Source organism: Simochromis diagramma, unplaced genomic scaffold (genome assembly GCF_900408965.1).
Source record: "Simochromis diagramma unplaced genomic scaffold, fSimDia1.1 OVJJ01000343.1, whole genome shotgun sequence".
Lineage (NCBI taxonomy): Eukaryota > Metazoa > Chordata > Actinopteri > Cichliformes > Cichlidae > Simochromis > Simochromis diagramma.
This window is the reverse complement of record NW_024386831.1, coordinates 8,897,003-8,912,474: the sequence shown is the minus strand read 5'-3', so window position 1 is coordinate 8,912,474 and position 15,472 is coordinate 8,897,003. Positions and strand designations below refer to the sequence as shown.

The 15,472-nt window shown below is 45.1% G+C and overlaps 1 protein-coding gene and 1 pseudogene across 1 annotated transcript; one reads left to right on the top strand and one right to left on the bottom strand.

Moving 5' to 3' along the window:
- Positions 1 to 1,250: 1,250 nt before the first annotated feature.
- On the top strand, positions 1,251 to 7,011 carry LOC120731081 (the record flags this gene model as incomplete). Its single annotated transcript, XM_040027850.1, has 5 exons — positions 1,251 to 1,476; positions 1,604 to 1,752; positions 4,047 to 4,188; positions 4,331 to 4,470; positions 6,358 to 7,011. Coding segments are annotated over 4 exons (639 nt in total), but the record flags the coding sequence as incomplete, so codon positions are not given.
- Positions 7,012 to 10,437: 3,426 nt separating this feature from the next.
- Positions 10,438 to 11,968, bottom strand: LOC120731373 (annotated as a pseudogene).
- Positions 11,969 to 15,472: the final 3,504 nt, after the last annotated feature.

Genomic DNA, 15,472 nt, shown 5'->3' with positions numbered 1-15,472 from the left:
AGTGTGCCGGGACCTGAGGTTGTGGTTGTGTGTAAGAAGGAGCACCTGAATAAAGAAAAGTGTGTAAAAAGCGAACTACATGGTCGGGTTCGTCACAGTGGTGCTGAAACCCGGGGGGTGGCATGGCGGAACCTCGACCAGGCCAGCCAATGGACACGCTGGCCCGAATGGTGGTTGAGCTTGCAGCTACGTGAAGGAAGCAGGTGGTGGTGTCTCGCCGCCAGTTGGAACAGCTGCAGGACCGTTCCGAGCTCCAGATGCAACTGATATTGAGTCTGGAAGCTTGGTTGGTTCCTGACGGACACCACCGCCAGCCTGACCGGCGTTCCTAGACCGCATTGGGGAGGGAGACGACCCCCATGGTGTTGCAGATGTCCATGCACGAGAGGGACCTGTTTTGCAAGCCAGCGGTCTGCGTGCTATCTGGACCAGCTCATGCCGAGCCAGAGGTCACCCAGAACAGGGACCTGCCCAGGCTGAGTTGGAGGTCTGCGCGCCATCTGAACCTGCCACATTCATGTCAGAGGTCACCGTGCTGTCTGGTCCAAGCGGCGTCCTCGGCAGAGGCCAGCACCGTCTGAACCTGGATTGTTTACACCAGAGGTCAGCGCTTGTGGTCTAGCCTGCCGGCGGCCTGCCAAGCTGCATGTGAGACGCGGCTTACCTCCTCGACTGCTGTGCCGTCGCTGGACACACTCGGTTGGCCTCGGACACAACTCATCCCTGCCGCTAGTCCATGGGCCACGGATGCACATGGCCATGGCCGATTGGGCTAGGCTGGATGGCTGCCCGACCTAGGTTGGGTGTGGCCTGGGCACGGCTGCAGGGGAGGCTGAGACACACCGGACCTCCATTAGCTCATAACGCCTCCCATGAATAAGAGCGTGCCGGCACCTGAGGTTGTGGTTGTGTGCGGGGCTGCAGCTGGAAAGCTGCGACCGAGTGAGCGAACTATGTGATCTGTCATTCCTGTCGCAAGGATGAAAAATGAATTTTGGAATAAAGCTGTAACATGAAAAATTGTAGAACAAGTGAAGTGTTGTCAAGACCTTTGAGGTGCATTGTGTTCATCCCGCTGTAACCATGTTTCTGTAACACAGAGCAAATTAATATATTGATAAATTACTAGCACATGTACCAGCAGCAACTTTACTGCGCTGTTCTTATTATTAAATATGTTGCTGATGGACAGTTGTCTGCTGTGCTGCAGTTCTCCAACCGCTGCAGGGATTTCATGGAGAGAACGCTGAGCAGATGTTTTCTCTGACTCGTTTCTGTTCCTCATCCTCAGATTTAACTCTGATAAATGGGAAGCTCTTCCAGCCTGCATCCAGACGCCTTTCCATTCCTGCAACATATCAGCGGTTGGGCCGCGCGACACTAACGACTCGCCCGAGAACAGCTGCGTGACGCTGCGTGTGCGGGCCGAGAGACGGGGGCTGAGATCTGAGGGTGTTAACGCCTGCAGCAGATACGGTGAGAAACCTCAGATATGTGTCAGCGCTGTCTGTGGGTGAAGCTGTGAGACTCGAGGTGTTAACCATCCTGACCACAGTGTGAACCACGAGCTGCTGCTGTGCTGACGCTCGCTCTGCTCTTCCAGGTGACGTCTGCACGCCTCCGTTAAGCATTTTGACCCGGCCTGGATCCCTCACTGTATTCCTTAACGATGACCACGAGCTGGCGAAGGAACACGACAGCAATGCCAAGCACATGATTTACTTTGGCAGAGAGGGAGAGAGTCCTCTGCAGGTGAGAACACGGAGTGATTCCTCCAGGTGTTTATGCTCACCTGATGTTACAGCACGTGTCACTGCTCAGAATATATCTGATATTTTTATTATTTTTTTAAAGAAAGATGTGCACATGTGTCTGTCAGTGGTCAGTGTGTGCAGGCAGGTCCAAGCATATTTGGACAGTTTGCCTCTGCACCAACAGACAGTCTGCACAAACTGTTTCAGAATTACAGCTATTTTTACACAGTTCCCATTTTCAGAGACTCAAAGTGACTGAGAAGCAGTTTCGTGTCCAGATGAATCCTGCGCCTTCATTTTTAGGACTAAACTGAAGCCAGAGAGTCATGTGTCCACCACTTCAGGCTGTTACTGACTGCAAGAGATTTTCAGCCACATTAAAAACTATACATATATATATATATATATTAGGGGTGCAACGATACACAAAATTCACGGTTCGGTTCGGTTCGATACTTTGGTGTCACGGTTCGATATTTTTTCGATACAAAAAAAATGTTCATGCATTTTTAATTTGTCATTTATTAAAATTATAAATATATATTTTAACTCAAAAGTACAGTTTTTAAATTTAACCCTAACCCTTGTGCGTGTTTTTTATTTTGACAGCGAATGCGCACCTGCGGACCACTTATGTGCAGCCCTGGTTATTTAGCTCATCATATTGCAGCCACAGAAATTCTTTTGTCCATGAAACCATAAAGCTGCACTTTCTTTTTGCCTTATAGTCTGATTTGTCATAACTTCTCCGTTTTGTGGTAAGCTTTTCTTTGGCTGTCACTTCTTCACCCTGACCTGTCTTATTTGGCTCAGCAGAACTGAAATGCTTTTACAAGCTCACTCACATAAGCTCAGCGATTCTCTGCGCGATCAACCTCTCACATGTTTAAGCTGCGGGAGATTTCACTTGTCATGTTTGCATAGTAAGCTAACGATTAATAAGACGATGTCAGAGGAATTGGTGCACAAATTATCATCACTCACAGATCAGTGCTGTCGCTCTCTATACACAGTTCGCACGATTGCAAAGTGAAAGCAAAAAAACAAGCGCAAATTCAAACGCGACTTCAATATGTCACATATTGACAGTGGCTCACCGATGCCAATGACATAATTACCCAGCTACATTTCTGAAAGAATGCAAAAGCATTGACATATATTTTTCCTACAATAGCCCGACGGGCAGGGAAGAGATAGATTTTGGTAGCCCGACTGAAAAAATCGCTAGCTCCGGGACGTCGGGCTAGCGATATTGCAAGCCCTGTATCTGATTGAGGAATCACTCATCTTTGGAAAAGAGAGTTTATTACAGAGAAATGTCTCTTTCCAAAATAAAAGCTATACTATCCGCTTCTTCTGGGCTATATTCTCAGCAGCATAAGGAGAATCATGTGCTAACAGCTGTCTAAATGACTCGGCTAAAGTTAGTAGCATGCTTGTTGTTTTTGTCTTTGCACTAGGATGATGTCGGCGTAAATGTGCAGTCATATTCGTTGTGTTCCCACTAGTGCTTTCAGGTTAATCTCGTTGAAATGACCTTAACGCCACAACACGGCAAATCTCCGTTAACGAGCTACCGCCGATCGCTCCGTGCATGGGGCTAGACGGCAAACACGTTAACAGCTAACTGCGCTAACACACTAGTTCACACCAGTGTAATTGAGCATTGCATGGCACATCCAACATACTGTTTTACTTTAGTCCATGACTCGCTTACCTTCAGGGTCATACGTCACATGAAAACCAAAATAATTCCAAACGCCAGATCTGAATGAGGTTCAATTTGCCTGTTGCAAGTAGAGCTTAACTTCTGTCTCGCTAGCTTGCCCTGCGCTCTTCCTTCTGACTATGCTGTCTGTGTTGAGCGCTCAGTGGATCTGCGCTCGACAGTGCAGCCTAGGCGGAGTAGTCGAACACAGATTCACTGAGCGCTCAACACAGACAGCATCGTCAGAAGGAAAATTGATAAAATAAATTACAAATGTTGTATTGTTCGATACATATGCGTACCGAACCGAAAGCACTGTATCGAACGGTTCAATATCGATACGAATATCGTTGCACCCCTAATATATATATATATATATATATATATATATATATATAATTCAGTTAGTTTGTCCACTTACTTTTAATTGTTTTGGTTAAATTATTATTTCAGACATCAGCAGCAAAAACTAAACCTGCATGTTTAACAACTGGAATCGCTCAGAGAGTCAACATTTTAAAATTACAACAGGAGCCCAAGCAAAGTAAATATCAAGTAAATATCTTCTAATTTCATATTGTCAGGAGTATGAAGACACCATAGCCTCCATGACCATTGAAGAGCTGGAGGAGGGGCAGCGGTACTGTGTTCAGGTGGCCTATACGGTCCACGGGGACCTCGTGGAACCACGCAGCTGCATCCAGTGTGAGGTCATCCCTGCATCAGGTAAGCTGCTCTTCTTGGTGTAACGTTCCTTTAACGCGCTCCGACTCCAACCAGAGACACAGATGTAAACGACTCCGCTGCTTTTGAATCAGCTGAAGGTTTTAAAGCTGCAGCAGTAAACTCACTGCGTCGTTTTTCTCAGAACACGTGAACAGGACGCCGATGATCGTGGGGCTGCTCGTCGGCATCGTGGTCCTCGCCATTCTTGCATTGGGATACCTCGGGTTTTTCCAAACTGAGAAAATCAAACGCTGCCTACACTAACCATGGTATGCCTCACCGGTAAGAAGCAACACTGCTGCACACACTCACCACACAGACACCAGTGGGTGCTGTATCCACTCCGAGCGTGTCAGCGGGGCACGTAAAAGAGCTGATTCGACAGTTTGAAAGCCTTCTGCTCACGATTACTCAGTGTGTAAGACCGACGTGATTCTTCTTGGTGACTGGTGAGTCAATGAAATGTCCAATGGTGTTAAACACTGGAGAGTACCAGAGTTTACTCGAGAAAGAAAAGTCATTTTCTGTGGTAGAAAAACTTGTTTGACCTTGAATTTCCTGCCACATAACTGGTGGGAGTGTTACAACCAGCTCTGGTCGTCACGCCAGTTTGCTCGGCTTTTGGTTTGTCTTCCTATCAGACAGCTAGTCTCACATCTTTGTATTTACCAACAAACACGTGACATTTAACATTAAACCAACAGAACGTGAGCGGCTGAAATCTCCCAGAGTGACACTTAGACATAAGATCGGTGTTTCACTCACACTGAAACTGACACAGAGTGAAGTGAAACACACAAACAGAACCATATTTACAACACTAGTTAACTTCTGGTAAATCGGCTCCAGTCATCACTCTTGCCTCCTGGGAACTCTCTCTATCACTTCCTCTTTGTCTTCTAACTGACACCCAACCTGTGTGCCACTGACAACATTCAGCATCAACTATTTGACTTCAAACTCATGATCCCGTCTGACCCTCTCTTCACCTCCACTGCTCACAAACACAAACGATTGCCCATCCTCCACTGGTCTTCCTGTTGACACCACGGCACAACAGTTTGAATCCACCTCCAATGATCCTGCTCTTACTTCCCCTCTATCTGTACAACTCATAGTCCCTACATGCTTTAACTTCCTGCTCTCATGTCCACACTTCTGTCTTTCCTTCTCTCTCACTGCCTGCTAACATGCCTTCCCCCAAATCCACAAAACCCCACAACAAAGAAAAACAAAGAAAGGAAAACACTGAGCCACAAACTCTGTCAATTCTAAAAGTGTGGAAAAGTTAATAACAGGCTAAAATTCTAACATGAAACTAAAACAGAGAGCATACTGAACCGGGAACCTTTCAGCATCCTCTGGGTTCAAAGGCACTATCAAGCTGAGCTAACCAGCAGTGCAGCACCAACATCACAGCTAAAAACACTGATTGGTTCTCTGCTTCTCAGTTTGACATTCACAAGAAATTGTGTTTCACAAAGTAGTTTATGTGTTCCTCCTTAAAGAAGGAGCAGTTTTTACAAGCTGACCATTAAAGGTTTTAAAGCCCATGAGTTTGTCAGCGCTGAAGATGGTCAAGAGGAAAAGAAAACCAGAAAACCTGGGATCACGCCTCAGATATGGAACAATTCAAAATTGGGAACCGAAAGAAGGTAAGGTGCTTTACCACTGGGAAATAAGACAAGAAACACACAAATGACTGAACAAAAAAACAATCACAGCTAAAAGTGAAAATGAGTAAAAAAAGGTAAAAACCTAAACAAAATAAATTAACATCACATTAAATCTTGTTCTATGGAAATGGCTGTGATAGACACACAGTGTTCAGTTCAGTTATTTGTGACAACAGCGCTCGTCTCAAGGCTCTGATATTGTAAGACTAAGACATAAGAGGCGGGAGACGTGAGCGTCCTCCGCCTGTGAAACTGTTTTGGGGGATGTGTCCTTGTTGCACCTGTTGTTAGTTTCATTAACACCAAAGCAGCTGAACCTGATTAACACCTCTGATACTGAACTAATCAGATCAATATCCCAAAGTTTCACTGACTTGATGTTGAACTGCTCCTCTATTTTGTAACATTTTCCGAGCAGCGTACACCAGACACACTAAAGGCTGCTGGCCACATTAACACTATAAACTGATGTTTTCTGCTTGTGTGATTACAGATGCAGTGAGAGTCGTGTTTCCCAGGCTGCTAATGGTGACATCCAGAAGCCTTCAGCAGGCAGCAGGTAGAGGACGTTCAAGAAGCTGTGCTGCTGTCCAAGACGACGTCTTACTTCTTAAACCTAAACACACAAACTTTTCAAAACAGAGTCTGATGGAGGACTTTATTATGGCAGAGCTTGTGTGTTTCCTACAAACTGGACTATCAGATGAATGAGTTTTCGGATTATTTTCGTGGGCTGCTGGGATGTATGCGTTTGGACCGTGATGAGGGGAAAACAAGATTTCTGAAGTGACGTAATAGGATAGGTTAAAAAAGCTGATACTGGAGTCTGCTCAACTGCAGGAGGAGGACGTCTCCTGAGAAGCAGTTTAGAGGATTCTCACTCTTACAGTAACTCGTACTGTGTACTAGCTAGCATGACGGAGTTTCTATACAGTTGGGTGGGTGCTATGATGTTACTGGTGAACTTTATTTTATTCATATGGTTACTTAGTAGAGTTGCCAACCGTCCCCTAAAAAACGGAATCCTCTGGTATTCAGAATTAATATTACCGTTTTGTATTGAGCTGAAAATAAATGTGATTTGTCTTCAGCTACAATAAAAAAAAAAAGACAAAAAGCTGGAGTTATTCTGTCTTTACGCTGTCAGATTGAACTGTTTCTGAGAGACTAATAACACCAGGATCCTTTTCTAAGTAGCTGACAGCTGGTAACTGTGCAGGGGCGGATCTAGAAAAGTGTTGCCAGGGGCCCAGGCAGGGCATTAACAGGGAAGGGGGGGCACAAAGATATACTTTTCTTTCTTATTCTCATTTAAAATGTCTCACTTTTAACAAATAATTATCCAAATCTTACAACCAAAGTTTTCATCTGATGTCAAATTTATAGAAATCCATTATTGTACGTAGTACGTTTTTTTCAGGGTCCCAACATAATTTCTTCAGAAGAAAGTACTGTACATGATGCCAGTATTTTCCCACATTTTCCAGATACTGTACAAGTACTTTGTGTAAAATGCCATCAAAAACTCAGTTAAGTTTTATTCTTTCTCACCTGTCTTTCTGTCTCCTTTCACTTATAAAAGGTTGCCATGTTAGAAAAAATATTTTTCCCTGCCATGCTGTTTATTGATGTGGTAAATAAATAGTTTATGAAAATTATAAACTGTCATTTATTATTTTTAATATTCAGTAATGGTCATGTCTCACGTCTAGTCTTCTCTGTCTTAATTTCAGGTTTCCACCATGTGTTGTAGATAGTTCAGGAGGTTAACTCGACCAAGCAGTCTTTGGGTTTCGGCTAAGTACTGTTTAGAATACCAGAATAGGGGGGATGGTGGAGGTTTAAGTTTATTAGACTGATACATATGTACCAACAAGACAGTGTACATCACTGTGACAACGACATTTGTTTTCATTCAAAGGCTATTTGGTTTTTCCTGTAATACCTGGTGGGCCGGTCTCTAGTCAAAATGCCCAGGCTGATTTTTTTGTCCCAGTCCAGCCCTGCGGGGGGACACTGAGCAGAGTGTCTCAGTGTGAGGAAAGTGAGGAGCAGGAAATATAAACCCTGCCTTCCTTCGGCCATCACAGGGAACTTGAGGGTCTCTGGCTAATGAGATGGACAAGCTGTGGGCGCTGGTCAGACATCAGAGGGAGGATTGGAAGTTCACTGTGTTGTGCTTCACAGAGACATGGCCGGACCTCAGTGCCACAGTATCTGGCTTTTTCACTGTTCAGGCTGGAACATGTTACTGTGAAGGCTCTGCTCGCCAGACTCGTTACTGTAATAGGTCAAAAGAAACTAAGTTAAGCAGGTGGTGGGGGGATTCATGCAGGAACTGACTACCTCCATCTTCATGCCCATGCTGTCTGCTAGATGATGCACCCCACTAGCAACCCTCAGTAAAGTTCAATCAACAGCCACAGTTATTAACGGTAGCGCTCCTCTAATGATCTATGGCACGTGGAACTTTGCTAGGATTCACGTCAGTGGCCGGAGAAGGCCATGGAAAAAGACTCCCTCGAAGCTTTCTGGCCAACTTTCAGGGAACTCAGGAGGGTAAAGCGGTGCTTTCCCTCACTGTGTGTAGTACAGGTGAAGCACTGCTGGTTTCAACTGAGGATATTGTTGGGTGGTGGAAGAAATTCTTCGAGGACCGCCTTAAGTCCAGTGACATGTCTTCTGTAGAGGAAGCAGAGTCTCTGGACTCGTCCATCACTGGGGGCGAAGTCACTGAGGCAGTTAAAAAACTCCTTGGGAGTTGGGAAGAGTTCCTGCCTTAAATGGAGGAGTTTAAGTGTCTCCAGACCTTCAGGAGTGAGGCGAGAGGGGAGCAGGAGATAGACTGGTGCTGCAGCTGCAGTGATGTGGATACCAGTCTGTCGTGGTGAAGAGAGAGCTGAGTCTAAAACCAAAGCTCTCAATTTACCGGTCGATCTTTCTGGGCATGTCCCACATGCTGGAAGGGAAGGCCATGGACAGGGAGGTCTGAGCTTCTCTGCTTAGGCTGCTGCCCCTGCGACCCGGCCTAGGATAAGTGGAAGAACACGGATGGATGGATGACCTGAAAAGTAGGCGCCAGGGATCTGTTCATTTTTAAAGACTAGAATACTCAATAAGACTTAGACTTAGTTCCTCCTACGCCGGGCAGCGCATCGGGCAGCTAGTGATCTCCATCGATGTCGGTCAGCAGCAACTGCTTCAGCTTCGTCCCAGGCAATGTCGACAGTTCTCAGATCGTCCATGAATGTTCGATGCCATGTGGTCTTTGGTCGGCCTTGCTTTCGCTTGCCAGTGCGTGGACGCCATGTCATGGCAATCTTAGCTGGGCGATGAGGGGGTAGGCGTAAAATATGGCCCGCAAAGCGGAAGCGCCTTTCTGCAACAACATCGGCTAATGGGCGGGTGCCTGCTCTTCGTAGGACCTCCTCATTTGTTATTCGGTCCCGGTAGGAAATTCTCAGGATTTGCCGCAGGCCACATTGTTGAAGCACGTTCAGGTGTTGAATAATTGCACTTGTTGAGCACCAGGTTTCACTAGCGTAAAGTGCAGTAGGGAAGACGATAGAGTTCAGTAGTCTGATCTTGACCCTTACATTCAGGGAGGTCGAGTTCCAAATAGGTTGGAGATGTCGCAGGACACCAACTGCCTTCCCTACTCTGGCGTCGACATCCCAATCAGAGACCCCGTCATTCGAGATGATGCTGCCAAGATATGTAAAATTCTCCACCTCTTCAGCACGTTGTTGGTTGATCATGACAGGAATGCGGGCACGTGCATAGCCAACTCGGAGTACCTTGGTTTTTTTGGCGGTGATTCATAATCCAACTTTCGTCGCCTCCCTCTGCAGGGCCGCGGTCAACTTTTGGAGGTCTTCCTGAGTCGAGCCCAGCAGGGCGATGTCATCTGCGAAGTCCAAGTCAGTGAGATTACGTGCTTCGTGCCAGGGCACACCGATGCCAGCTTGGTCAACTGATCATCGCATGATGAAGTCAATTACCAACAGGAAGAGGAAAGGGGATAGCATGCATCCTTGTCGGACTTGTCTTGAAGAAATCTGTGCAGCCGTCATCCGTCCGGACGCAGCAACGGGAGTTGGAGTAGAGACAACGAAAGGCATCTACAAACTGCTGAGGGACTCCATAGTGGCGTAGGATAGCCCATAGAGGCGTAGGATAGCCCATAGAGTCGGCCGGTGGACGCTGTCAAAAGCCTTCTCGAAGTCAATGAAATTAATAGAAATTTTCCTTTGGTATTCCAATGTTTGTTCAATGATCATGCGGAGGGTGAAGATTTGCTCGACGCATGACCGGCCACTCTGAAACCCAGCCTGCTCTTCTCGCAATCGTTCGTTCACTGCGTGTCGTAGCCGATTCAAAAGAGCGAGGCAAAACACTTTCCCGGGTACTGACAGCAACGTGATGCCCCGCCAGTTGTTACAGTCACCCAAATCACCTTTTTTTGGAAGTTTGATGATGGTGCCTTTTGTCCAATCATCGGGTACATGTGATGTTGACCAGCAGGCGTTTAGGAGTCTTGTAAGGGCGGCTTCAAGATGGGGTCCATCATGCTTCAGCATTTCGGCGAGGATTTCGTCCAGGTCTGCGGCCTTTCCACTCTTGAGGAGTCGGATGTGATGGTGATGGTGATGGTGATTTGTCCAATATCGACAGGAAGAAGATCCATGGAAGGTGCCAGGTCTTCGGCCTCGAACCGTTGGGGTGGCTCAGGTTGGTTCAGAGTATCGCGGAAGTGTTCGACCCATTGTTGGTCTTGTTCAGCTGCAGTAAGGAGGACACGTCCATTTTTGTCTCGGATTGGAACACCGCGGCCACCACGAGCCCCAGTTAGATCTCGTACAATGCGATATAAGGTTCGGGTATCGTTCCGATCGGCTGCTTCTTGGGCTTCGATGCCTTTAGCTTCGATCCATTCACGCTTTTCACGCCGGCAGCTGCGTTTGACCTGTCGGGCAAGGTCTTGGTAGGTGGCCATGGCCCTCTCACGCTGGTCTGCAGAAGCATGTGGGTCAAAGGCCACTTGGTCCCGAACTGACTTTGCCAAGCGACGTTGATCTGTAAGTTCCCATGAACGGTCGGAGATCCAGCGCTCCTTAAAGCCTCCCCGTCGGTGACCAATCTTCAATTCTGCTGCACCGACCACAGCCTCTTTTAGCTCATCCCAGAGTGTATCTGGATTTTTGTTGTTATTTCCTTCCGCAGCAAGGAGCTGGAAGCGGTTTCTCAATTCGAGTTGAAATTCCGCTGCCATATTTGCGTCTTTTAGGCGTTGAACGTTAAAAGGACTTGGCCGCTGCAGTCGTGGTTGGAGGCGCTTTAGGTGAAGTTTACATTTGGCAATTAGCAGGTAGTGATCAGAGTCAATGTCGGCTCCACGCCACACTCTAACATCGCTAATGGTGGATGCCCAGCGGGATGATATGCAGATGTAGTCGATCTCGCTTGTATATCCGCCACCGGGGGCCTTCCACGTCGCCTTGTGTATCCGATTGTGGCCGAAGAAGGTGTTCTTGATGGTCAGCTGGTTTGCCACACAGAACGAGATCAGCCGCCCACCGTTTTCATTTGTCATTGCTGCAATTCCAAACGGGCCGATAGCTGATTCCAGGCCGTCCCGGTTACTGCTTATTTACGCGTTGAAATCTCCGCCCACGATCAGCAAAGCATGGATCCTGGAGCATCGCATAGAAACCATCCTTGTCAGTATCGTCAGCCTCTTCTGTTGGAGCGTATACTTGAAGAATTGTGACTTTCACATGCCTAGCTTGGAAACGAGCCAAGATTAGGCAGTCTGAAATGGGCTTCCAGGCCAGCAATAATGTTGTTGCACGTCGCGAGAGGATGAAGCCCACGCCACGTGCATGGTCTTGGGCATGGCCAGAGTAGAGCACCATCTTTCCATCACTAACCATCTTCCCGCTTCCTGCCCATCGCATTTCTGAGATGCCCAAGATGTCCATATGGTACGAGTCAAATTCATATAGAAGCTGGGCCAATTTACCTGTTTGGTACAGAGTCCGTACATTCCATATTCCATAGTCGATAATGAGATTCACTTGCTGTTTCCATAGCAGTTGGAGTTTTTACAGGGTGGGGTTGCTAGCCCCACGCCCAACCCTCCTCCTTTCTCATCCGGGCTTGGGACCGGCAATAGCAGAGTTCAATAAGAACCTCCTCAAAACTGACTTTAATGGCAGATACAATATTTTATTTAAGCAAAGAGCTCAAACAGTTAATAATAATAATAATAATAATAATAATAATAATAGATTGCATTTATATAGCGCTTTTCGGGACCCCTCAAAGCGCTTTACAATACCACTATTCATTCACTCTCACATTCACACACTGGTGAAGGCTACAGTTGTAGCCACAGCTGCCCTGTATGGAATCAGAAGAGACGATCATAATCACAAATCAGTCAGATCGTTTTACAATTTAAAATAAAAAAAATAAAACTAAAAAATTAAAGTAATGTAATCTAAACTGTTGCTAAATATCTACTGCCAGCTTTGATGAGTTTTTAGTCAGGAGAGAGAGAACACCTCAGCTGTAGATGAGTTCTGGCCTTAGCCACGCTGGATGAAATCCTTTCTGAGGAGAAACAAAACTTCTCAAATCTTCCTCTAATGACCGAGACTGTCCACAGTGAAAACAAGGCGAACCTTTCTATTTCTTCTTCTCTGCTCCACTTTCATCACATTGTGTTTGTTAGGAATTATCTCTCACTTACTCAGAGAGTTAACTTCAGCTCATAATTTCTGGTGATTAAACTACACTAACTAATGGCTTTGATAAGCTTTAGAGAATAAAATATAAATTAACAGACACTGAAATTATCCCTCATTATCAGAACAATTTCCAACTTGCTGTGTTGCAGGTAAAGAGTGTTTAAATCTGTTATGATTAGCATCATGAAACATCTCTTTATCTGCTGCAACACACGTCTTAATTATTAATGACAAACATGTGTGTGAGGCAGCAACATTGCTCTGTACCGTAACATCGTGATATCAACAACACTGGACATTTAAACCTGCGTTGGCAAAATCCATCCATCATCCATCCATCCATCATCCATCCATCCATCCATTATCCATCGTCCATCTGTAACACTTCCAGCTCTTCAAAAATCACAGACGCTCAGAAAGGTTGGCTTTTCACAGTTTATTCCTGCAGAAGACATAAAACACACTCAACAGGTGTCTTCTGATGGTACCAGCAATTGTATCTCCCTCACAGTGCAAATGCACGCTGTCTTGACAGACTTACAATTAACTTTTTAATAAAGAAAAATTGGAAAATAATAATTTCTCCCATTTTACAGTCTGTCACACTGAACTTGTATACAAAAAAAAAATCTTATGACTAATAAAAATCCATTTCACAATCGTATAAAACAAAATAACAGGTTACAGAAGTCTCAGTAAACAGTATCACCGGCTAATCATTGCCCTCTAGTGGACAAATTAACAATAGCGCATTACATCTTCACTTGCTTGTGCTTTACAGACAAAATGACTGTTAATAAGCTCACGTACCTGCAGAAGACATAAAACACACTCAACAGGTGTCTTCTGATGGTACCAGCAATTGTATCTCCTACAATGTAAAACAACATCACAAAAAGCACAGAAAAACAGTAAATCCAAACACATTTCCTGCTATGCACAGCAACCACTAGGGGGCTGACAAAAGCTTACTGCCAAAGAGCATAAATACGGCAGAAACACTGTTTAACAGCAACCAGCCTTTGTTTCGGTTACACAGAAACTTTCTAACATCAATATGAACCTATATGCATCGACATGTACAACTTATGTACCAACATTCACACCAGAAACCATAAAAATGCCAGAGCCTTTCATTACAGAACTTACCCTCACAGTGCAAACACACGCTGTGAGGAGCGGAAGCCTTGGCAGCTTCTAAACGCTAGGGTGAGATCCGGTTTCTTGGTTTTCAAAATAAAATACAATTTAAAAAATGAAAAAATTTACACTTAAAATAATAATTAAGAACAGGTAAGTGCATGTTTTTCCAGATGTATTTGTAACTCCGTTACACATCCATCATCCATCTATCCATCATCCATCCTTTTCCTCTAATCCATTTTCAGAGTTGCTGCAGGTGCACATTAGAAGAAAACTTAGGAAAATAATACTAAAATACATGATTATTGTTACTCTTACTAGAGTAATTTTTAAAAATCCTCTGATAAGCATCCTCTAAAAGGGTTTAAAGTTGCCCATTGTTTTCTGTCTTCTTGCTGCAGCAGATGGACACTAGCAGAACAGTCTGTGTTCAGTACGCATAGAAGGCCACTAGATGGCAGAATAGACAGACACGGGGATGATAGGAGGGGAGGAAGAGGAGGTATGAGGCAGCTCTGCAGGCGAGATGAGGAAGATAGCTCAGTCAATGATCAGTTTATTATCAGGTCAACAGGTTAATTCATGGATGTAAACAGGAAGTGATGTCAGTGTCCTCGCCTCTGGCCCTCGAAACTTCAAAGAAAATTTGAAGAACGCGAGTACAGACATTCACCAGACTGCTGCACATTAGTGATGATGAGCTCTGATTTGGATTAAAAAAGCAGATAGAAGAAGACTTCTATTCATGAAGAAATCAGAAGAAATCAGTTGCAGCTGAGGACAGCACTCCCACCTTCACAGGAAGGGTAAGAGACCAACAGAGACAGACAGAGTCACACAGAGACAGTTTAGTGCTTATCAGTGTGATGACAGATGTGACTGAAACTGAGCAAACTAAGATCTGCTGTTTTTCTGCTGGAAAATAAATCATGTAGTAAAAAATGACAACTAAGTGAAAGACTAAAAGTAAATGAAACCTTTAATTTTGGGGACAGACAGGTCCTCTACCATCCACCAGGAGGAGCTGCAGCATCTATTGCCCTGTCGTGTTCGGGGTGGGGGACAGAACTACTTCACTATGCAGTCCTGTCGGCGGCTCAGACTGATGTTTCCATCGGTCTCTGAGTCAAACCAAGCTCCTACACTCACTTGCTCATTCACTGGGCTTCATTTACTAATGTGTATGTGCCCAGAAATAGTCTCACTCTGCACAAAGAGAAAGAGTGCAAGAAAAATTATGCAAACTGTGTGAAATGTGCACACTGATTAGTTTTGCTCTCATAGTTATGGATCTGCTAGTGCATAGGTGTCAAACTCTGGCCCGCGGGCCAAATTTGACCCGTAGCCTAATTACATTTGGCCCGCGAAGCCATACAAAATTACTATTAGAGCTGGTCTGCTGGTATTATACAGTTCATGTCCTGCTAATACTACAATTCCCAGAATGCTCTGTTGGTGTTTTGGCACGTCAGTCACGACAGGACCCATTAGCACCCTCTCCTCTGTTGACCATAGTCATAGCAACCATGCAAATACTGCTATGCTACCTATCCCAAAATGGCAAAAAGAAAGGCAGAAAACAGGAGCTTTCTGGACAGGTGGGAGAATATGAAGAAAATATGATAAATGATAAAATGATAAAATTTAATTCAGAAAGCTGCAAATACAATTTTTATTTAAGAAATGAATTCCACTGATGTGTTTTTTAATTGG